This window comes from Puccinia triticina, chromosome 8A (genome assembly GCF_026914185.1).
Source record: "Puccinia triticina chromosome 8A, complete sequence".
NCBI classification, from domain to species: domain Eukaryota; kingdom Fungi; phylum Basidiomycota; class Pucciniomycetes; order Pucciniales; family Pucciniaceae; genus Puccinia; species Puccinia triticina.
In genome coordinates, this window is record NC_070565.1 from 5924124 (window position 1) to 5943012 (window position 18889).

The following is an 18889-nucleotide window of genomic DNA, read 5'->3' on the forward strand; positions in this document are numbered from 1 at the left end:
TGTGATACTATTGTACCTACTAGGTCCAACAATTGGCAGGCCACTTCTTAGTTTGCTACCTGATGCTTCTCTAAACCAAACAGCAAGTCTTAATGTTCAGCATTCTTTCACATCTTCTCCAGGTACCAACAATACAACTCAGAATGACTCAGCAACTCAAAATGACTGCCTCAAGAGAAGATTGTCACCGGAGCTTTGGATGGACTTAAAAATGAATGAATATTTAGAAAACTATCCACACGGTGAGATTATTTCACTCAAGGTACAGTGCATATTTCATTCATTCCCAGACCTACTTTGCACGAACTGATCCAGAAAACTGATTGAGTTGATGTATGCTTTTTCTCAGCAATACGCCAATCGAGTCGGGGCTAACAATTTTAACTTGGAGATCGGTAGTGTGTGTAGAGTCGACCAGGTTAGTGAATAAGCTGGTCATTTCATCCGGAATACTGACAAACAACTCCGACCTGGACATGCTCAACAACTTCCAGCTTTGCAATGGCGTCAGTGGCAAAGATTGGTATGCTCTCGTCGCTGCTCAGCGTTGGAGTACTCGAATGAATCAAGCGTTTGATGCCGTAGCTTTCGCCTCTACAATCGCAATGGGTAAATTCCATATATCTTCCAAGCCCTTTTTTTTAGCACTCACCAAAACTTTCGCCCTTACACCTTCCTTGTCCCTCTTGAAAACAGAAATAAGTCAAGCGATGGTAAGTCCACCTGATCAAATAGAAAAAAGTCGACAATCTCAATTTGCTTGTTTTTACTCCCAGACTTTCGACTTTGTCCCACCGCCAACGCATGCCTTACAATACGCTTCGACGACCATCTCAGCAATCTTTTGGGTGATATTGGCGATGCCCGGAGTCTGGTTTGGACCAATTGGGAAATATTATTATCGGGCAGTACTTAGCGTCTTCTACGCTGTGAGTCACCTTGGTTTTGTTGTGGATTTGATCTTTGAAGCTGAAGGGTCCGCCTGCTCATTATCTTATGGTCCGAAGACAACTGCAATTATTCGACCAATATTGAACCTCAAGTACCCGGTAGCTTCGCACGCCTTCACCCAAGTAGGTTGATTTTCCACACGTTGATATGCGCGAAAAAGTACTGAACTTCTTCTCCTTCTCCAAAAAATAAACCAAATTAATCTTGCAGTGGAGTGACGTTGGTTTAATATTGACCGATGTAAAGAAAAACGTTCAGGGCGCGTTGTTGAATATGACAACGGAAGTCAATACTGCAGGGATCAGCACGCTGACAGGACTCCGAGGATTGAATCCTGACGGAACGCTTTTCTCTCAAGCGATAGACGGAGCCGAGAACAACATGCAACAGCAATTCGACCAAGCCTATAAGCTCCAAACTTTGAGTCACCTGTGGAGTCTACAGGTAAGTACAGTCTTTGAGCTCATAAGATTTGTCGACTCATCCTGTTCTTACATCAAAAAATTTGGATTTATTTTAGAATGTTTTTATCACGCGAGGAAGTGTGAGCGAAAAATTATTAATCCAACTGAGTTCGTAGCTCCATCCTGAGATTTATCATTTTATCCCACAGGACCCATGTAATGGAAATGGTGAAAATGGATCATGGAGCGACCGTGGCTATTTATCTTATTGCACTCCGGAAGGAATGTAAGCGAGCCCCATTTATTCGGTAACCGTGGCCTTTATCAATGCCCTTGTTGCATGTGATTAAACTGGGCTTCATCCTACACCTTTTCAGAATGATGAACATAGTGCGGGCCAAAAGAAATAAAGTTACACGGAAGTTATTCGGAGGAGAAAAGGCATTAACAAAACACAACTTGTCAATCGAGCTCTTAACAACAACAGCTTGGGAATGTCAGAAGAAAGTAGGGCGCGCAGTGGATCCTACAGCCTGGCAAAATGCGTGCGTTTTACGAAAAAAGTCACCTCAAAGTAATACTCGTATTAATTTACTTCTCTTGATATCACGATCCAGCACGGAACCGGATATTGATCCACTATTCAGTCAACAGTGCATGTTTACGCTTCCGATATGTGATCTTACTAGAGAAGGTAAGCTCACCTACTAAATCCTGGCTTGAAAGGAGGGCAGTCTAACCCCCAGATCCGGTTACAAAGACATCAGGAAAGCGCGCGATGACGGAGCTGGCACAATACGAGCCTGCCGGGAGGTCGGAAATGTCCCTATCTGAATAGAAGTCAAGATAATTACCCGCCGTCATACCTGTTGAAGTGTAAAATTACAACATAATACTATTTCCCCTTGTCACATTAGTAGATCCAAAATTTATGGGCCAACAGACACATTCAGTACTTCGGATTTCCAGATCATCATCTTTTTCCCATCTGCACACATTTTATCCAAGCCCAAGCTGGTTCCCTTGTTGTCCAATTTATATGAATGTTGTACTTATGTAATATAAAGAGCTTGCATGTACTGCCTAAATTATTGCGTGAAACTCATTTCGCTTCATATTTTCTGGAAAATGTCTTTGAACAAGTCAAAATAACTACATTTCAATGAAATTCCAACTTGCCCCTTGTACATAGCACTCTTGCATGTACATGAGATGCAAGCTTACTCAGTCCCTGCCTGAGGCTTCGCTGGAGGGACTTATACCCTCTCGGGATTCTCTCATGACAATATTTTGAGTTTTGGTGGCACTCAACTTTGAGTGCCCAGAACTCCTTTGGTTTAGATTCTAGAATACCAGATAAATGCTATTTTCTATTTTCAAAGGGGAGCAACAGCAGTTTCTATGCTAAGAAATAGAAAATAGAAATAGAAATAGAAATAGAAATAGAAATAGAAATAGAAATAGAAATAGAAATAGAAATAGAAATAGAAATAGAAATAGAAATAGAAATAGAAATAGAAATAGAAATAGAAATAGAAATAGAAATAGAAATAGAAATAGAAATAGAAATAGAAATAGAAATAGAAATAGAAATAGAAATAGAAATAGAAATAGAAATAGAAATAGAAATAGAAATAGAAATAGAAATAGAAATAGAAATAGAAATAGAAATAGAAATAGAAATAGAAATAGAAATAGAAATAGAAATAGAAATAGAAATAGAAATAGAAATAGAAATAGAAATAGAAAATAGAAAATAGAAAGCAGAAAGTAGAAATAGAAAATAGAATTAAAAAATAGAAACAGAAAAGCGAAAATAGCCTGGTTTATAAATTGGAAGGAAGTCATACACTCAACTAATATGATTAGCTAGCTATTCAAAATTTTGATGCATGATAGACCTACATCCTGCCTTTTTCTGATAAAATGTAGGATCATCACCTCTTGATCTTCATGCTCATATAATTTTTAAAACTTTGAAAAAGGTGATTTCTCTGGTTTGAAGTAGATCACAAGCCCATGTGTGATTGTCAACTTGTCATGAGCTGTAGCGCGGGTTCTGCAGCGCAGGATTCCATGTACATAGATTACAAGTAAATTTCACAGGTGGCACTCTCAAGGTTTGAGAGCCTGGAGATCCCAGACTGCTCCTCATCCTGCAATCAACCATATAGGACCCAGAACCCCAGAACCCAGACTTCCTCTTCCTCTCCACAGAACAAACCTTAACACAACTCTGATACAAGTTGATATGAGTGATGAGTTTTCAGCTGAGGCTGGGGGAAGACATGGGAAAAACATGCCTGAGGAGGAAACCTCGAGGCCAGGAACAAAAAAAGGAAGCCAGAGAAGGGTATAAGCTGCTTAGCTGTGAAGGGGAAAAAGGCCCCTCACTACAAGAGACTCTCAGGTCTCAGGGAACAGGCGCAGGAACTGATGATTTTTATTCCTAGTCTTCTTTATATTTAAGCTATTACAAATGCGCGACAAGATGTGGGACAGAAGGTGGAGATGAATATTCATCTGGAGGAAAAGGAATGAGTGAAAGATGGGTGACAGGGGAGAGAAAAGAGACAGAGATGTGAAATTCAAACAATGAGTAGGTGCACTCAGGCCCCAATGAGGCTTGGTGGCCTTGATCAATACTCAGAAAGGGTGAGGCTTTGTTTAACACTTTTTTGGAAAAATGTATATCACACTACAAGAAAAACTCTAGAAACTGCCAGCAGTTGAGATGCAGCAACTCAAAGGAAGCTTAAGGCAATACTCAAGCCTTTCTCAAAGTGTATTTCAACCAAGCTTTAATGCACAGTGACTGTGCATGAAAGGGTTTGATATAATCATGTGGAGTTAAAATGGCAGTAACATTGGAGTATGCCACATGTCAACTGCTGGCAGATTCTAGAGTTTTTCTTTTAGTGTTACATGCACAAAAGAAACTGGGTCAACTTTAAGGGCCTGTACCATAGCTTTCTGGGGATTTGAACCTTGGATTCCGGGCCCCCAAATATTACGTTCTGCTGGGATTCCATTTTCCCCTCGGATTCCCTGCGTCCACAATCCGAGGTGTGCCAAAAGGCGTACCACGGAACCACGGATTTGTCAACGTGGAAGCCACTCCCTGGTCATCAAAGAGAGTGATTACTCCTCTCCAATTCCGTTCCATTCCGGTCATTGAGGGGATGATGTACTCCTCTCGATGTCCGGAACAAACTGGTCATCAAGGGGATAATGTACTCCTCTCAATGACTCGCTCCTCTCGATGGCCGGAATGAACCGGCCATTGAGGGGACTGATTACTTGTCTCGATGACCGGAACTCTCTATGTCCGCTCCGTTCCGTTCATTGAGGGGATGAAGTAATGCCTTCGATGACCGGAACAAGCCGGCCATCGAGGGGAGTGATTCCTCTTCTCGATGACCGGAACGAGCCGGCCATTGAGGGGAGTGATTACTCTTCTCGATGACCGGAACGAACCGGCCATTGAGGGGAGTGATTACTCTTCTCAATGGCCGGCTTGTTCCGGGCATCAAAAGCAATACATCTTCCCCTTGATGTCCGGAACGAACCGGCCATTGAGGGAGTGATTAGTTCTCCCAATGACCGCTCCGTTCCGGTCATCGAGGGGATGATGGACATCTCTCGATGACCGGAAAGAGCTGGCCATCAAGAGGAGTGATGACAGGTGATGACTCTTCTGGATGACCAGAACAAACCGGCCATCAAGAATCTGGTGGATGGTCTTATGTGTATATACATATGTATGTACATACAATGTATTTGATGGTCCAAGGACCAGGGAAGGGGGAGTGAGGGAGGGGAGTGCAGAATCTGAGGCAAAAAAATAGGGGGGAGCCGTTTTTCCAAACTGAGGAAAATGGTCTGTTTTCCCCGGATTATGAGGTTGACAAATAAGCGCTATGGTACTCCGGATTCTGGGCCGCTCAGATTTCACAGAAAGTTGTGAATCCCGGGCAAGATCCTTGGAATCCGCAGGCTATGGTACAGGCCCTAAGCATTTTTTGTGCGGGAAACTTGAGGGAAACTTGTGGTTTTACTCCAAGTTTGAACCTTCCTCAAAGGGTTTACTCAATCAAGCTTTAATGCACAGTGATTGTGAACATTGCACGGTCTCTTTGCCTAAAATGAAATTGGCAACCAATTCTGATTTTGTATTCAACCTGAATCTATTGATAGATTAAACAGTAGGATAAGTATAGTCTGGTCAGGAAAAAAAAATGAAGTTTTACACTACAGGAACTTGATTTCTCTGGAAAATCCTACCTGTTTTCCTCCTCAGGAGTCATTTGATCAAATATTTCTTAATTTCTTATTTTTTTCTTAATCCCCTTTCTTCATTGTGTAGTCACAGCAGCAAATTGTCCAACTTGTCAGAATACTGGCTCATCTTCTTCGTGTTGAGGTTACACAAATTTACTGGGGACTGGGGATGGTAGGGGAATGTGAGCGGACAGAGAGACAGATATTCTGACACACCCCCGCGCGAACAGTCGGGGAACAGGGGAATGAGCTAGAAGTTGAGAGGGTGGAGAGGTTAGAGTTCGCTGACTTCAGATTGATGATCATCGTTGTCATCGAAGGCAACATGGGAGGGGAGCTTGTCAAAAGAAGCAGCGAGATTGTCCGTAGATTCAATCGTTGAGGCGTTGGGTTCCACGACTTCGACAGAGAACATGGTTGGCGCCGGCGGTGCTAGCATTGCAAGGTGGGCTTCGGCTTCTAGCTTTGCTTTCAAATATTTCCGATAATCTGCAAGCTTGCCTGGATGGAGAGAAAAACAATCTTCTGCTCGATGAGGGGCTGAAGGAAGGTGACGACCTTGGGGACACTTTTGAGTGAGGAGCGCTGAGGCCTCGTCTGAGTCGGAGGGAACGTTAACTCGAGGTTTGGATTGCACAGGAGCGGAGTCGGCACTGATTTGGCTGTCGAGCATTTCGAGGACGGTCTCGTATGTCACTTCCATGGACGACGAGGTACCTGAAGCAATGATGGCATTACGGACATGAGCGAGCTCGTTGGGGATCTTCATCAAGATTATGTGACCAAGAGACTCCTCGTCGATCGACGCATCGAGAGATTCCAAGACTGCAATGCCGTCCCAGAATGCTGAGATGAACTGCTGAACGTTATCGACTCGTAAGGGAAGGTGCACCAGTCGATACCAGGCCTTAAACTTGTTCGCTTGCTTCTTCGAGGCACCGAACTCAAGGATGTTTGACCATAGCTTCTTAGGACAATTAGCTCCACCGTTCTTCTTTACGCGACCCGAGACTGAGAAGTGGACCCTAGTGATGATCGTCGCATGGGCTAGATCCAAACGTTTTGATTGATCGACTTCGAAGATCTTTCCATCGTCGCCACGGATCTTGGCGGGTTCTTTACCGATAACGAGCTGATAAAGTTCTTTAGCTTTAAGTACAGATGACATCTTAGAGACCCAGTCGACATAGTTGTCCTTGGTGAGCTCGGGAATATGAAACTTGTCGGTGCTGGCCATGTTTAGCGGAACGAGAATACGAAGGGGTCGAACAAGGAGGAGTCTTGACGAGACTGTAAATCTGTTGAGGTTACGCTTGTTGACTGAGAATATGGGAGGCAAGTAGTGGGGGTTTTTGAAAGAGGAGCTTGACTCAGGTTGGGCAAAAGTGGGTCTCTTGTTGTTGGGCTCTGACTCGATGATTTTATTTCATACTCGAGGAGCGGACATGTATACACAACTAGAGAGCCCCCTGCACAAGATCCAGAGGGGGCCTAACAGCATGTAACATACAAGACAAAATAAACTAACATCTGTAATAACAAGTCAGTGACAGGGACAGGACAGGAACTGGGATAGGGGACAGGGACAGGAACTGGAACTGGACAGAGGACAGGACAGGAACAGGGAACTTTACTGGAGACTGGGAAAGAATACTTTACTGGGGACTGGGGACTGGGGACTGGATAATTTACTGGGGACTGGGTACTGGGGACTGAATAATTTACTGGGGACTGGGTACTGGGGACTGAAGACAGAATACTTTACTGGGGACTGGGCACTGGAAAATTTACTGGGGACTGGGGATGGTAGGGGAATGTGAGCGGACAGAGAGACAGATATTCTGACACTTCGCTCACAGTCTTCCTTTTTCCATCACTGATTAGTGATGCCCTAACCCCCCCCCTTTTTTTTTAATCTATCATCTTCCATCACAATGTGTGATGTGGTATTTATTTCCATCAATTATTTATTGATGCTTTCCATCACAAGATTGTGATGTGTATTTTCTCTTTCCATTGTTAAGTTACAATGCCTTCCACATGTCAATGTTTCTTTAACATGTGTCTATCTCTCCTTCCATCTCATGTGAGATGTCTGTTTTGTTTGTTTTGTCACTTAGGCCCCCTTTGGATCTTGCAAGGGGGCTCTCTAGTTGTGACTACATATTTCCTCTGCTTGTATTTGAAATCAAATCATCAAGTCAGAGCACAAACTACTCAGACCCATCTTTGCTCCTTGGTCCAATCTCAAGACCCCTCAAGATTGAAACTCTCACCACATCAAACCCCTTTTCTCTGACTGAAAATCTCACACAACTCCCTTCTAGGGGATGAGTAAGTAAATCCACAAATTGCCATTGGCATCTTCAGCTTGAATGTTAGACAAACAGCTGATACATCAGTTATTTTAAGATTTAGCTGCATAATATGTATCAGCTTTTACAGTGGAACTTTATTTGAGTGCCAGAGAGTGTCTAAGTCCTCATTTGGCATTGATATAATCCGGGTGGCATATATTTTTAAGTATTTTTGCCTGAAATCCTATGTGGCATCTGATCAGGTCCGCCACAGCTTGATCAGATGTCACAAGAAACCAGGTTATATTTCCCAATTATATCACCGCCAAACAAGGCCTGAATCATGGGATCTTGAGATTCTCAGATTTTCAGTTTTTTTTTTGTCTATGAGCCGGCATCTGTACAATCAAGGGTGGAATGCTCCAAAAAAATCATCAAGTCATGCTTCTTGCGGGCTATCATTTGGTGTAGCATACCATGCAAAAAACCTATGAGGTGGGGGATGGTGGGTTAGGGTGGGGGTACCCAACTGATGTAAAAAAAATAGGCAAATGCTTACATGAGGTACATATTTACAATTTCTTTCCTTGCCACTCCAACTATGACCGCTTGAGAGTATACATCTTGGGCCCTCCACGGAGGGACATGGATTAGGCTTGCCACGGCCCCCGAGCCCCTGATAACCTGGTCAGTTTGATGAAGTACCGTCTATATACATACATTTGCAGGCCTATGAAGTCTAACTTAACTAAGTCCCTCTCTTTGTGGAGGGGGGACGCCGTCCCGCAGGGACCCTCCGAAGGAGGGTCCCTCTCCCCCGAGGAGGGAATTAGCTAAGTTAGCTATGAAGTCTGCTGGTGATATCTGCCAACATGTCTGGGGCAGCAGCCTGTGACATGCAGTCCCTGTCCACCATTCAGGGGCTCGATGGTCGATGTAGCCGCCAATCTTTCCACCAGTCGATCTCCTGGCCCGGGTCCGTCATCGCCTCCCCGCGGGTAAAGAATTCCGATAGTTGGAGGGTCAGCCGAGCATCAAAAGACTCCGTTAGACTCCGTTAGCATCAATAATCATCCCGCAAACGACTTTCACGACGGACGCACGTTCCTGACCTCAGCACTCATGCGCCATGTCGACTTCCTTTCTTTTGGCCGATTCCCTTTGGATACTCCTTTCTTATCCATCTTCAGGTTAAGAAATAAATACATATAAGTAACTTCCATCCAAGAGATGGCCGCACTTGCTCTTCCCCCCAGATTCGGCGCTTGAATACATATTTATGCTTCAGTCAATAATGCGATATTGATCTATGCTCTTAATGACTACCAGGGCCCTACCATTATTAACGATTTAAAAGGTAGCAAAATATTATCCCATATACGCTTCAAATCCCGCCCAATCCACTACAAACATTGATAGTAATTCTTTAATGATTTTATGAACGTCTAATCACTACCTGTCAAGAACCTTTTAACGAAAAAAATCACGTACCACTTCCTAGGAAGCACGATAAAACTTGATTGTACCCTGTCTAAAAGGAAGACACGAAGTCATCACTTTATTCCGTTTTTATTATTTTTTTCTGCTGAACTGTTGATGAGATAAAGGAGTTTTAAAGGAACCCAGCTCTACTGAAGAATCATTCCAACACTTTCATACTCATTCCTCATCCAATCGGTGTTAAACATTTCTTTTGCCGTGCAACTTTTCGCAGTATCCTTAAGAAAAGAATTCACAACCCACCAACGAGTCTTATCATCTGAAAAGATAAATATCATTTCCTATCACGTCGAAAGATATTTCGTTGGTCGGTTTGCTCCGCAACGTCAAGCCTTTTTGTCATTTTTCATCTTAGTTCTGTTGGTTTCTTGAACATACCCGTGTCCTGTGATTTTACTGCTCTTGGTACCTCCTCCTGCATTTTTCGTTATCATTTTCCTTTGAAGAAAGTTTTGGGATTCCATGAAAATGTCTGAAGGTCACTTGGAAAACGCCGGAGGTAAGTGAGAATTAGATGAAAGTCAGGGGATTTTTTATGGAGTGAATTGGACACGTTTTGATGCCATCTTCTATGCTCATCCTCAAGCAGATTTCCAACTTTCACCCGGAAGTTTGCTTGGATGGAATTCAGGTCATACAGAATCGCCGTTTTCAGAAACCATTCAAGCAACTATACGGATCCCTGAAGAGGAAGCCACAAGTCACGTCACTGCGCTTGATGGAGACCGATACCCTCAACAGTCAGCCGGGCTCAATTGGAGTTATCCGGGTGACCAGCACCAACATCTCACACGGGGACTAGGACGCGTCATAAACAATGTGTCCACGAACGAGCAAGGCCCGCAATTGAATTACAATCCTCTGGACTGGCCCAATAGCCATGATTTTCGAGGTGGAAAGAGCGGAGGTTCGACACTTGAGCGATTAGTGGATAATTCTTACGCGACACATGGGAATCGTTCTGTTGATGGGCTGATCAGCTTGGACCCAGAAGAATTCTCGGCGCAAAATATCCAGACCTATCCTTCGGCAGCTAATGGAATTCTTGGCTACCCGTGTGGCCTCCAAACGTACTGCCCCGATCTCAGTTGTAAGTTTATTCCACTAGATGGAGTTACTTTTCTGCCATTGGTATACCTCTTGACACTGATACAACTATCTGCCGCTCTAGTGCTTATATCAGATTACCAGGAGCAAGAACGCGAGCCAATGGTAATTGCCGGAAATGCTTATGGAGAAATTGAACAAGATCTCGCGCAAAATAGGCTCGGGTTGGCAGGACGTCCAGAAGCCGCTATCGACGGAAACAATGTGTCATCAGAATTTTGGCGTGATTATCAAAACTTCATGCGTCTCGTGGAACAAGCAAACCAGGACCTCTCCGCATCGATTACCTCCGGCCTTTCACAGTGCCATCTTACGTCATTCCAAGCCGGCTCCAGTCCCCACAATCCGCTTGCAAATGTTCCCATATCGGAGGCGGAAACTCCTTTCCCGCAGAGCCACACTTTCACGACTCCTGATTTGCTACCCACCTCGGTGCCACCACTCGTATATTCTGAAAATCTTCCACCAAACTCCGGTGCTAACAACCAATTTCTACGGGATACACGCAGCAGTCCCACGGGGGGATTCGATACCTTCAAGTTTCCGTCTGATTCGGATGCATCATCTCACCGAACACGCTCATTTTCGATTCCCGACGACTTTGGGCCATCTACACCGCACTATTTGGGGTACATGATGAGCCATCTGGACTTGAGAAATGACTCGTGCCAGTCTCCATTGAAACCGACGTCACCATCCTCATCAATTCTGGAAATGGATCATTCAACCTTGGACACTCCGAAAACTTTTTATTCTGCTTCTATTTCCCCGCCGTCAACAGCAGGTGGAAGCAGTCCTAAGAAGCGATCGTCGCTCTCAGCCCGAATCAGGTTGCCACCAACGATCAAGGAATTCAATTACAATTCTAGTACTTTGATAACGAAGAAAAGTAGGGGCCGAAAACCACTCACCCGGCCACATGCTATCAACTCGCCACCCGATGCTCAACTCGCGAACATCGTATCCAACCCTGCGCTAAATGTACAATTCTTCGGTCAGCATTGGAATGTGATATCAGATCCAGAATTACTAAGCTCGATGGAAACGGAAGCAACGAGCAACGTTGCGAAGGCTTTTGTTTGTGAAGTTGATGGATGTAGAAAGTGCTTCAGGTAAGACGGACAGTCCTCTCAGATCTACGCAAGATTTTTGCATCCTGATTTGAATCATTCTCCTTCTCGACGTTGACAGAAGGTGCGAGCATCTACGACGACATGTTAGAACGATCCATTCAGCTGAAAAACGTAGGTGTCATTAAGGTGTTTGTTAAAATTAAATATTCTTATGATTGATCGCTTTCGTTTTTTGTTCAAACGCTAGCATTCACGTGTCGTTGGCCTGGCTGCAACAAGCGGTTCAACAGGAACGATAATTTGAACCAACATTTCCAAACCCACACCCGATAAAGTGAAACAACAAAAAAATCAACGACGTGTTGGCGTGCCATTCGAGCCCTCTTCTAATCACCATTCAGTTTTTTTGTACTTTATCTACTAATTCCTACTATTATCTCTAAAGTATGTGCTTTTACGTGGACAATCTAAAAAAAAAAAGAAAAGAAAAAAAAAAGGTACCAAGGCAAATACAAGGATAGTACCAAATCTGTTAATGATGATCTCAGTTTCTTTGTTCATTTGTAGTTGTAATACCATGCAGACAATGTAAATGACTTGTGGTCAATTGCTGAATCCCCATTTTGAATCTAATTCCCAAAACAATTACATTCTTATTGATCAAATTGTGCACAGCTTGAAACCAAGCTCGAGTTTTACAAACTTCTGTATATCCTGAGGTTTTATTTGCGCATTTATGAATCGACATAGACAGAAGAGCAACTTGATTGTACTACATATTTAGGTAGAGAACTCGCGACTCGAGCCCAAATCGCCTGTTGGAGGCAGACTTGCTGTTAGTCTCTCGTGACATTCTCAGAGAAGCTAATCAATGCGCAGAGCTGAATAAAAGTGGTTAATAGCAATTCTGAACATCTCAACAGCCAGAAAAAATTCTTCCCTCAAAGGACGAAAACAAAATTTGAAGAGCTCTTCAGACAAAGGAAGATTGTAGCCAGGTTGGGAGGTCAATGACACAAGATGAAACCTTAGCAAGATTATACAGGAATGAAACTGAGGTGTAAGCTCCGCGCGTAGATTGAGAAGCGTACCCATCCAACCACCAAGCTCATCGTTCTCGCAGATCGAGCCCAAGATACTCCCAAGAAGCTCGATAGAGCCGGCGAGTAATTTGAAGTCGTATTTGATTGATTGAACCTCATGAATCGATGCGATTAACGGGCTTAGTACTCAGCTGCACCAACTTCAAACGCAAGCTCTACCCACATTCCGACAGCAACTCATAGACCTACTGGCATCGTTTGACGTGTTTGATTTGGAAGAAAGGGAGTTCAATCCGAAGCTTGGTCGTACCCTCGATACCTTAGAGATACTATCAAGAATCACTCCGACGTTTGACGAAATTAGTGCTTTCGTCCACTCAATCGCGCGGATCGCGTTTGACTCATCCATCGACCACACCGACGGTGATTACGGAGATCTCAAAAAATTCAGATCCCATCTTCTCGTCACCCTAGTAGACCAGTTGCTGCAAGACCCCGCTGGGGAATTGTTCTTCTTCTCTAAAGAGTTTCTGGAGCTGTGGAACGTCTCGATGAAGATTAATCGTAAACTCATGTTGAATGGTGAAGTCGACGAGCTAGCCGAGTACAAGGAGAGGATGATCACGGCGGTAGCTAATTCCTCCGAGCTCATCGATACAATCATTCATTCTTCCAAGCGATCTGATTTCCGCTTCCTTCAAGACCATTGTCAGCATCTCGTCAGTAATCTCGAAGAGTGTGTTAATTACGTCCGTCACCAGATCTACTCGCGCTCAGAACCAAGCCACGGCCCAACCCTGGACAAGCTCACCAGCTCCTCCCAACCGCTCTCTCTAAGATCACTCATTGCTCAACTTTTCGAATCCGCGTTACCGCTCTTCAAACTAGTCAAAATCTCCTTCAACAGACTACTAGACAAGAAGCCACCCTTCACGATCAACACTAGAATAACTTCGGGTGAACTCCAGACATTGCTTAACGAAATCAGAAATCTTGATTCGTGGCTTATGAAATTGATGAGGAATTTGACGTGGATGTACGAACGAAATGACATCAACTATCGGGAGGAAGATTTTGTTCGGATAGGCCAAATGATCTCGGTTGAATTTAATTCCTCCTTGTCTTCCTTGAGCTCCCTTCTAATCCCTACCCCCGGAACTCCTCTCGACTGTGGTTCATCCGAATCATCCTTTTCAGTAATCAAAGGCCAAGTCGCACCGGCTGTGGCAACTCTCACACATGCCATCGACAGGTTTGAATTAGCCGTTCAAAGATTATCCAACTGAGATCAAACCTCTTTCTTCCAAGCGCTCATTATGTAGTCGGCGGATTCGTAAACGGCGGGACCTCGACCCTTGGCCTCCACTGCCGAGCAATGTCCATGCCTCCACGCACCCCGATGATGCTGCTCTCATCCCTCGTCTGATCATTGATGTCCCATTCGGCTTACCCTCTAGCGCGTCACTAACATCTTGCACGTTGTCTCTAACTCCCAGTGCCTCACAAACTCGCTAGTTTTTTTTTACCCACAATGAGCTTGTTATTTACGCGATGCAACACTCCACCACCTTCCACCCAGCCGCTGGCTCGTCATGTTCTCACCTGTCGTGTGCAAAATGATCCAGGGTATTTTCCCGGCTCTCGGGTCTCCACGCTGGAAGAGCGTGCCCCTCGTCTCTTCCTCTGCCTTGAAGCAATTCCCTCAGAATGTGCATCATGCTGAAAGGCCAGACACCGTCGTAGAACAGGTGCGCAGTCAGTTGGAGGAGGAGGTAAGATTCTGTTCCATCATCTCCTAGTCGTTGTGGTCAGAGCAAGCCAATTGTGATGATTAACAAACTCTACATGTCAAGTCTGATAAGTCATTGACATTCGGTCTTACCTTGACCTTTATGTTGATGGTTTCCCTTCTGTCTTGCCATGAAGTTCTGACCTTCTTAACTTTTCGGTCCTCCGTCTATTTATTTGAGCATCTCCAGCAGAGCGGGGATGGGACCCGGGAGCTATAGCCGGCCGGGACCACCTTTCACACCACTGTCTCAGCTGTTTTACAGCATCTCCACAGATCACGCCGGGGGTGGATAGCCAGATTCGAACTTAACACAAGTCCCTCCTCGGGGGAGCGCAGCGACCTCCGAAGGAGGGACTAGAGGACTTCCCGTCAATCTGGGAACCCCTTCCAGACCCAGATCTGAGCCAAATTTTGCAGGGAAATTTAGGCTTTGAGACTCTGGGAGGCTCTCAGATTGCTCCCAGATTGCGACGGGAAGTCCTCCACTGGAGGACTTCCTGTCAATCTAGGAACTCAGATTTTACCAGATTTTGCGGGGAAATCTGGGCTTGATTGTCCCAAATCCTAGATCTGCCTAGATTTCCCTGCAAAATCTGGGAAAATCTGGGTTTCCAGATTGGCGGGAAGTCCTCCACTTGTGCCCCATGTCCCAGATTTGGCTTGAGGCTGCCCAGCCAATTGTCCAAATTTCCTTTTGAACCCATGTATCACCTGGTACACCTCCAATTTCCTTACACCTTCAATTTCCTCACAGCCTCTGGCACCTTTAGAATCAGAATTTGTATCTACATATTGTGATGTTTTGAAAATAACAGCTACCCCCATCCCTTGCAAAAAAATTGGATGTGAAAATTCACCCAAGAGCCTATATCCGGTCTGATGTTCCCCGATAGCCTGCCACTGAAAAAAAAAACTGTGTCAACTGTGAGCAGTTGACATGCGGTAACTCTGAGGAAGCTTGTGGTGTTACACCAGCCTTACTCAAGGTTTGACTCAACCCAAGCTTTAATGCACAGTCACTGTGCACCTTGCACAGTGACTGTGCCAACAAAGACACTTGTGCATTCAGGTGGAGTTACAATGGCAGCTTGGCTTAAGTATCCTGCATGTCAACTGCAAGCAGTTGACCAAGTTTTTTTTGCAGTGTGCCCCACCTGAACACATGAAAACAAGATTTGGAATCATATGTCCATAGTAAGTATTCCCATTTTTTGTATTGACAAGAGACCTGTCATCAGCAATGGGTAGTTACGTTACGTTACGTTATTCACGTAATTTGGGTAACGTAACTACCCTTGTTACCCGCAGCTGCCCGTTACGTTATTTGTAACGGGGTCTTTGCAGGCCTTGCGTGTAACGTAACGGGCTCTTTTTTTGAGGTTGTTACTGCGCGTTATCCACCAGATAACGTGTAACAGGTCAAAATTGGCCGTTATCGGGCGTTATCTGGCGCTCCGCAGGCGCCAGTAACGTAACTAACATCAATATTTATCTGTAACATTGCAGCGGTACCGTAACGCACTGCCGCTACGAATAATGGTAACGATAACGGCTGAAAAATCGTTACGTTACCGTTGCGTTACCATTATTGGCAACATAACTACCCACCGTTGCTGTCATTCTTAAGTCAATACTGAAAAAACCTGTGGGAGTGTGTCCGAGCTTGACCTTTGGATGATCCAATGGCTTCATCGCATTACTCAAGAAAATCCCTCACAGGAATGGCCACTGAGCGGCCAGTTTGCGACAAATTCAATTGAAAAAATATGTACAAGAAAGCTGAGAATCAGGGCTACAACATGGTATAGGTGGCTTCGAATTTTATGCTGAGAGAAATGAGTAAAAGAGATGTAAACACAAAAATCCGGATTTTCTATGTAAATATCTCTCAGCCTCAGGCCAAGTATGGGACATGAGTCCTAAGCCTCTCCTTTAGAGACGCTTCGGGCCTCCTTGGAGAGGCTTAGTTAAGCTTGTGCCAGATTGCCTTGCAAAACAGCACAACTACTGGTATCTCCAGGATGAATTTGGTCAAGTTACTCAACTTCATGGACAACAACAACGACTAGCACATGGTTGATCAGATTATCTCAGGCAAGCATGATCAACCCCAAAGGGGAGGAGACTGGTGGCTTGATAAGTCTCCCAGTCACATTGAGACTCCTTGTTTTTATCTCTCTCTCAGTTGTTGTTCTATTTGTTTGTTTTTGTTTTTTCTCCCACTTGCAATCAATCAACTTGATTGTTAAATAACATAAAATGCACTTTGATACTATGTCTCCAGAAGTGACAAGAGTACTACTAAGAGCTGGAGGGAAGCAAGCCATTATGTTTGGCAATCTCTTCTTTTCATGGAGTGTAGAAAGCACAAGAGATAGGATCCAGGTCAGATCTTTAGACATTCCGGGTCATGAATAGCCAAGTGACTTGAATTCATTCTCATTTTCCTTGTCATCAGCATCTCTGCCTTTGACACTAGTGGCCACGGAGGTTGGGAGAGAGCTCAGGGGTTGTTTTTCTTTCTTCAATCATACCGTGAGTTCGTCGCGAGTTTGTCCATAGTGTCTTGCAACTTTGGTGAGTGATGAAGAACCAGGCAACAGTGATCAAGGTTGAACGCAAAACCCATCTCAACTTTGAACATCTCTTTGGCGTCAACAGCCTGAGATCAAAAAATACAGATGCATTATAAATGATCAGATAAGTGAGGACCGTAAAAAACTCACAATCTTGTCACGGGTCTTGCCACTTCCGATTCACCAGTAGAGGTAACAGTTGCAGTGGACTTTTTTTTGGTCTTCTGTGTTATTTTTTTTGAAGGCTTGTTGGCTTTCTTTCTTTGGGTCTTCAACTTGTGGAGATGGTGTTCCCGGTGGAGGACTAGGAGCAAGATCTTCAAGAATTGGATTGATTGTGTTGTTGGTGCAGTGGTGAGAAGTGGCAAGCAGACAATGTGTGGTGTATAGCAGCCTGTGTTGCGGGTGGCGATGGGATGGGGAAAATAGCTGGCCGCTGTCTGGGATGGGATCAACTTGGATCAATCATGTTTAGGGGGTCTTCTCAAACTTAACTAAGGCCCCATTTGGCACTAATATAAATATAGGTGATATAATTTCCAATTAATTCAATAAAAAAAATACAAATTTCAACATAAAGCCTCCAAATTTTTTTTGTAGGCAACCTACAGTGCTTGTCTCTTCAACTGATAACTCAGATGCAACTGATTCAGCCATCTTCAGCACAATACTACCATTATATTGCTTTTGACCAATATGAAGCAATATAATGGTATTATGGTACTGAATATGGCTGGATAAGTTTATTCTAAGTTCAAAGTTGAAGAAACCAGTACTAGCAGGTTTCCCACAAAAGAAAATGGTGGCTTTATGTTGAATATTTTATTTTTTATTGAATTAATTGGTGATTATTTCACCTATATCTATATCAGTGCCAAACAGGGCCCCTGGCCCGCCTCCCCTGCTGGACCCCAGAAATGTTGAGCAACCTGCCAAACAAGTCCAAAACTCGCGCGATACAAGCTCTGCTGGAGATGCTCTTAGACACTCTCTGGGTGGTCCTTGATCACAGGCACAAGCTGGCCCAAATTTTGATCCAGGAAGAGGGGGCTGAATACTTCAAGGAGTTCTTGAATTCCATGGCAAACTTAATACAACTCCCTCCCGCCAGCAACAAAGGGTAGTTACGCTATGCGTAACACATAGATAACGGTAACGTAACAGAATTTTTGTCATTATCTACGCGTTACACGTAACGGCGGTGCAATTACGTTAGCGCGCCACATTAAGCCGTTTTTTTTATGCTTGTTGTGTTATCCGGGCGCGCAGAGCCCCTGAGAACGGGCAAAAAATGAGGCTAAAAAACCTTAAATGGTCCGTTATTGCGTTATCCGGGGGATAAAGCAATAACGGGCCTCAAAAATGAGGCCCGTTACGTTACGCGCTGTGGTGTTCTGATTTGGCGCGGATTTTTCCCTTCCTTTCCCCAGTTTCTCTTCCTCAGTTCTTTCTCCCTTTTCTTTTCCCTTCTCTCAGGCTCTACTGTGGTTGTTGTTCCCTTTTCTTGGTCCTAACACAGATCTTCTGTGGGTTTGTTTTTGCTCTTGTTGGCTTGGTTTCTCTTCTTTTCTTTTCTTTCTTTCTCTTTTTCTCTCAAGCGCGCGTTGGAAGGTTTTGGAGGGGTGGGTTGGTTGTTTGATTTGTTGTGTTGTCTGTTTTCTTTCTCTATCTCTCGTGGTGGTTGTGTGCGCGGTGGGCGCAGGTGCAGGATGACTCTTTCCAGAAGTGTCACGGATCCCGGAGTTTGAGTTCAGTCCGAACTCAGGCGATGGGACGGCACGGAATTCGTCTGAACCATAATTTTAGCTTCTCAGATCATTCTTAGTCACTGGAAATCTTATCCTTCCTTGTCGATCATCAGAAGT

General features: G+C 44.3%; 3 protein-coding genes across 3 annotated transcripts; all 3 read left to right on the top strand.

The window, feature by feature from the left end:
- Positions 1-211: 211 nt before the first annotated feature.
- Positions 212-2189, top strand: PtA15_8A634 (uncharacterized protein; the record flags this gene model as incomplete). Its single annotated transcript, XM_053172084.1, has 12 exons — positions 212-262; positions 350-418; positions 495-609; positions 697-713; positions 777-929; positions 1008-1073; positions 1162-1395; positions 1472-1495; positions 1565-1641; positions 1733-1900; positions 1973-2049; positions 2116-2189. The coding sequence occupies 12 exons, from the start codon at positions 212-214 to the stop codon at positions 2187-2189; spliced, it is 1125 nt and encodes a 374-aa protein (XP_053023283.1).
- Positions 2190-9895: 7706 nt separating this feature from the next.
- On the top strand, positions 9896-11946 carry PtA15_8A635 (uncharacterized protein; the record flags this gene model as incomplete). Its single annotated transcript, XM_053172085.1, has 5 exons — positions 9896-9932; positions 10023-10523; positions 10605-11652; positions 11732-11784; positions 11861-11946. 5 exons carry the CDS (start codon positions 9896-9898, stop codon positions 11944-11946), a joined length of 1725 nt encoding a protein of 574 aa, XP_053023284.1.
- Positions 11947-12660: 714 nt separating this feature from the next.
- PtA15_8A636 (uncharacterized protein) lies at positions 12661-13942 on the top strand (the record flags this gene model as incomplete). Its single annotated transcript, XM_053172086.1, has 3 exons — positions 12661-12673; positions 12737-12779; positions 12841-13942. 3 exons carry the CDS (start codon positions 12661-12663, stop codon positions 13940-13942), a joined length of 1158 nt encoding a protein of 385 aa, XP_053023285.1.
- Positions 13943-18889: the final 4947 nt, after the last annotated feature.